Source organism: Suricata suricatta, chromosome 11 (genome assembly GCF_006229205.1).
Source record: "Suricata suricatta isolate VVHF042 chromosome 11, meerkat_22Aug2017_6uvM2_HiC, whole genome shotgun sequence".
NCBI classification, from domain to species: domain Eukaryota; kingdom Metazoa; phylum Chordata; class Mammalia; order Carnivora; family Herpestidae; genus Suricata; species Suricata suricatta.
Window position 1 is genome coordinate 1,314,317 of NC_043710.1, and position 5,010 is coordinate 1,319,326.

Genomic DNA, 5,010 nt, shown 5'->3' on the forward strand with positions numbered 1-5,010 from the left:
GTGGCCTGACTCCCACCGCCTTCCCATGGGCTGCACATGGGCGGGAAAGGCCAGGCCCTGGGTGCTGGCTCTGCCAGGACTGACCCGGGGGGCGCAGCCTTCCTCCTGGCCCCGAGGCACATGGTGATCGGGGGTTGCGGGGATGGGCCCCTTCGTGGGGCCCCAGCAGGCAGGTGGGGGCAGCCAGCCCCGAGCCTGAGGGCAGAGCCCGCAGCAGGGCCTGACAGGGTGCTGGCCCCCGGAGGAGGATGCTGAGGTCCACTAGGACCCTCTGGATCCGACACGTTCTGGTGGGGAAGAGCAGAGAGGGAGAGACAGATGGTATGTCCGAGGGGGAGTCAGGAGGGCGAGGTTGAGGGAGGGCGGAGGGCCAAGTGGGGTGAAGCAGAAAGTCAGGCAGGAGCCCGAGGCAGGATGGCGGCGACCTGGAACAGCCAGGGGCTTGCGTGCAAAGGTGCCATCAGTCAGGTCCCACATCCCACCCAGCACCTGGGTGGGGGCCAGACACGCCCTTGGCGCGAGGAGGCCCCCTGGGTGGGCCACGCGGGGTGCAGCCCAGGGAGACTCAGGTTCGAGTCAGGGGCCCCGAGTCGAGGAGCTGTTTGCAACCCCTCCCTCAGCGGGGCTTCGGGGCCTCCTGGCGGGGCCTGAACCCTGAGCACAAGCCAGGCACGCCTTCCCTTCCCCAGCCTCAGGGAGGCCACCTGGGAGAGGCCGGGGTGCGCTGACCCCGGGCTGTACATGCAACCAGGAGGCAGTCCTGCAGCGGCTCCGAGGTCACCAGGTGACCCTGGGACACCCTTGAGGCCGAGAGCCAGAGAGGCAAAGAGGAGGGGAGCCCCCCTCCCACCGGCTCTTGAGGCAGCCCCTGGGCAGATGCCTTCCCCTTCCTTCTACCCCTTGGTCAGTTTCTTGCCCCTAAAGCACCCTTTTCTCCCGCCTGGTCTCCCCATGCTCTCAGGCCCCCACCAGGGTGCTGTTTGTGGGCATTCGGGGTGCTCCTGAGAGCCCCAGGGAGCCTGAGCCAAGGGGGACATGAGGGGGTGAACGTGCACCCCCACCGCTGGATGGCCAAGGGCAGAGGCGGTAGGGCAGGTGGTCGAAGCCGGGCTCCTGGCCAGGCCTCCCCGGGTCAGACAGGCTGGGGGCAGTGCGTGTGGGCCTGTCCTCACTCCAAGGGCCCAGAGCGGACAGCAGGCCCGAGGGAAGCACTGTTAGGAGTCTGCGGAGCCCGGGCTGTGTCCCCGCCAGCTGGGACCTCCCTCAGGCCGGGGGGGGGGGGGGCGGGTAGGAGCCAAGGAAGCATCCCCCGCGGGAGGGCAGCCGGGTCCAGGCAGGCGGGCGGGGGGCCGGTGTCGGTCGAGGCCCGCCGCGTGGACGTCCACACGGCAGGCCCCATGCAGCTCCCACCCCCAGCTGCGAGGCTGACGGACTCAGAGAAGCCAGGGGCGGTTGGGGGCCTCCGCTCCCCACGGTGCCTCCCAGGGCGCGGCCGCCCTCAGCCTCCTCCCCCGGCCCGCAGACAGCAAGGGCGCTGGTGGGGCCCGCGCTGCGCCCGCTGGCCGTGGCCGCCACCTCCCCAGAGGGCAGAGGGGGGGCGAGGAAGGCAAGGCAGCACCTCTGGGCTGTGTCAGAAGGACCCTCGGTCGAGAGGACCCGCTGGCTCCGCCCGCCTCTCCCAGGCCCACCGTCTGTCCCCCGCACGGCCAGGATGGCCGTTCGCACGAAGCCCACTGTGGGCCTCTGCCCAGGCCTCACGCGTGCCGCGTCCTGCTCCCATTTCTGCCCGGCACAGAGGTGGGGCAGTGCGTGGGGCCCGGCCGGCAGACCAGGCACCTGGACAGGGTTGCCTCCCCCCTTCCTCCTCGGTCCCCAGAGGACACGGTGCCTCTGGCGTCCATTCTGTCCTCCCTCGTTCCCCCTCCTGTGCCACGTCCTGGTCCACACGCCCGAGCTCTCCCCTGGGACCCCACAGGGACTCTCCCTTGCTGCTGGCTGGCAGACATGTGGGTGGGGGGCTCAGCTGGAGGGGAAGAGGCAGGTGGGCCTCCAGGAAGGACCCCCAGCCCGCAGCCGGGTGGCCCCAAGGGACCTGTGGGCGGAGCGGCCCCCGGGCTCACCTGGTTTCTCTCCCCTCTCCCCCTGCCGGCGCCACCGTGTCCAGAGGAAAAGCCGAGACCCAAGTGAGTGTGGGGCCTGGGCAGGGCTGGACACCAGGGTGGCCTGGGGGGCAGGGGAGGCAGGGAGGACAAGGACCAGGGTCCCCTGGGAAACTGGGGTCCGTGGAAGACAACACATCTGGGCTCTGTGGGGGACGGGATCCCAAGCCCCTCAGAGAAAGTGGCCGCCTCTTTGCTCCCTGATTTGGTGTTTAAAGCTCTGGAGACGGTCCTTGATGGAAAGGGGGTTACTGGTGCCTTGCCCCGAGGCGGGGAGCAGAGACGGTGTGGCCGGGCCCGTGCGGGCAAGGAGGGCTTCCGGCCGGAGGAGGCTGGGGGCTGAGGAGGGACGGGAACAGGGGGCTGGGGAAGACAGGGCAGAGAGAGGGAGGCACAGCGGAGCCACCATCCTGGTCTGGGTGTTCTTTCCCTCGATTTACCCGTTTTGAGTATTTCAGGGATTTTTTTTTTAACCCAACTCTTCTGACTGTGCCGTGTGTGACGGGCACTTGCAAGCCCACAGTGCCTTGCGTGCGGCTCGTCCCCCTCACCCCTTCCCGTGCTGGGGCTGCACGGACCTCCGGGGCACACCGGCCCGTGCGGGGGGGGGGGGGGGGGCGCGCCCACCTGGGGGGCGCTCTGGGCCGGGGGCGGTGGGCACCGCCGGCACAGCAGGCCAGCTTCCATCCCCTGCACTTTACTTTTCTGCTATTTTAAATAAAGCTGCCGGGTCACAAGATATTTTCTAGTTCTAAAAAAATGTTTGTGTTTTCATTATGAAAATAAAACACCTCATTAAAGAAAATTTGGAAAATACGTAAAAGTCCAACGAAGAAAAAAAATCATCTATAAGGCTCCCAGCCCGCCAGCCAGACTGCGGGAAAGGGCAGGATGGAATAAAAACCCTACTTCTTCCTGCTCTTTCCATGCACAGGGCTCGGAAAAAGAGATTTAAACACTGAGCTGTTTTTCAAACATCACACTGTCTATACAACCTTCATCCGCTTTTTTAAATTTTAGCACTGTTCATAAGTATTTTTCCATGTTTTTACATAGTCTTCTTAAATATTTTGAATGGCCACATAGTATTCCATCAATTGGACAAATCATAATTTCTCTAACCGTCCGCCTTCTGTGGGACATTAGGGTTTTCCCCAATATTTTACTATCGTAAATAACGCTGGGTGGAAGGCATTTTCTGTCTTTCGGGTTATTTCCCTAGGCCACATTCCCAGAACTGGAATTACTGGGTCAAAGAGTATGAATGTTCTTCAGGCTTTTGACGTCCGTTGCCAAATCGCTCCGCGGGGCCCTGCCAGCGCGGCTCCGCCGAGGACGTGCGCAGGGCTGTGCCCCACGCCGCGGCGCGGACACTGATGGATGAGGAGGCCCTCTCAGGACCGCGCCTGTTCCCAGGCCTCCGGCCGCTCCGGGAGCCCCTCTCCCGCGCCTCACTGGCCGCCTTTCTTACCGAGACTTGGCAGCGCGCGCCTCCTGCCCATTTCCCCAACGGCGCGGCGCCGGCACGTTTGCTCAGCCGTCGGTTTGCACAAGGGCATAAGTCTTCTCTGTACTTGCTGAAAATATTTTTCTAGTCTGGGTTGGGTTTTTTTCCCCCTTTCAGTTTTTGCTTTTTTTCACATACATAAGTTTTTCATTTGCATGGAGCCGTCTGGCCACCTTTCCCGTAGCGGACCTCGTGCTGCCCCACTCTCCTGCCCCAGTGTCTGGGGCCATATTCGGATCCCTTCTTCTGTGGCTTGTTTTAAACAACTGTTGTTGTTGTTTTAACTCTTTGCTCCATCTGGAATGTGCTGGGGGCAGGGCCCTGGATCCGGGGGCCTCGTTTCTTACTCAAACTGCTTTCTGCTCAGCCCCCTTTCTTCGGGTCCCCAGAAAGAAAGATTCAAGAGGGGCCGGAGGAGACCCACGAAGGGTCAGGATGGTCGCTCCTGACCACAGAGCCCAGCGCCCCTCGGGGGCCTGCAGCAGACAGTCTGTGTCTGCCCCCTCGGGGGTCTGGAGCGGGCAGACTCCGTCTGGTCTGGCCTGCCTGCACTTCTTTATTCGTTTGAGAAAGAAGGAGAGAGTGCCCTTCCTGGACAGATGGGGTAGAAGCAGCCCTTTTGACGTCCAGATGTTGACAAAATAGAGGGACGCAAAGAGGCTGAAATCTTCTCAAAGGGGACAGATCACTCTGGGGACAGTGGGTCACACTCCTGACCAGAACAAAGGTCAGGCAGTGTGTCCTTAGCCAGGTGCCGGGCCAAAGGGTAGGGGGGCCAGCCCCCTGGTACGGTCTCTACCTACCCCTGCTCACAGGCCTCTCTCTTCTTCAGACTTACTGCTCCTAAGATCCCGGAAGGGGAGAAGGTAGACTTCGATGTAAGTTTATGGGACCCGGATCAACATGGCCTCCACCCTCAGACCCCCAGCCTGCAGCCTCCCAACCGGGCCTGGAAAGGCCTTCTGCTCTCAAGCAGCCAGACCCAGCACTGCCTGGTTCCGGGAGATCCTGCCGTAATTTATTTCTGGACCAAAGGAAACTCCCATAGCGTCAGACATCTCTCTTCTGTCCTCTCCCATCCACTCATCCATACATCCACCCATCTGTCCATCATCCATCCACTCACCCATCCAACCGTGCATCCATTCATCTACCCGCCCACCCACACCATCTTTCCACCCACCCATCCACCCACCCACCCATCCACCCACCCATCCATCCATCCACCCACCCACCCACCCACCCATCCACCCATCCACCCATCCACCCACCCATCCACCCACCCATCCATCCATCATCCACCCACCCATCCATCCACCCATCCATCCATCCACCCATCCACCC

General features: G+C 62.6%; 1 protein-coding gene across 1 annotated transcript in view; it reads left to right on the plus strand.

Annotated features, from left to right (window-relative positions):
• The window catches only part of TNNT3 (troponin T3, fast skeletal type), a 14,742-nt gene that overhangs the window by 5,572 nt on the left and 4,160 nt on the right, over positions 1-5,010 (plus strand). Inside the window, exons 7-8 of the mRNA XM_029957221.1 lie at positions 2,165-2,183; positions 4,499-4,679. Of these exons, the coding sequence (XP_029813081.1) occupies positions 2,165-2,183; positions 4,499-4,679 (200 nt within the window). The remainder of the gene's footprint in view (positions 1-2,164; positions 2,184-4,498; positions 4,680-5,010) is intronic.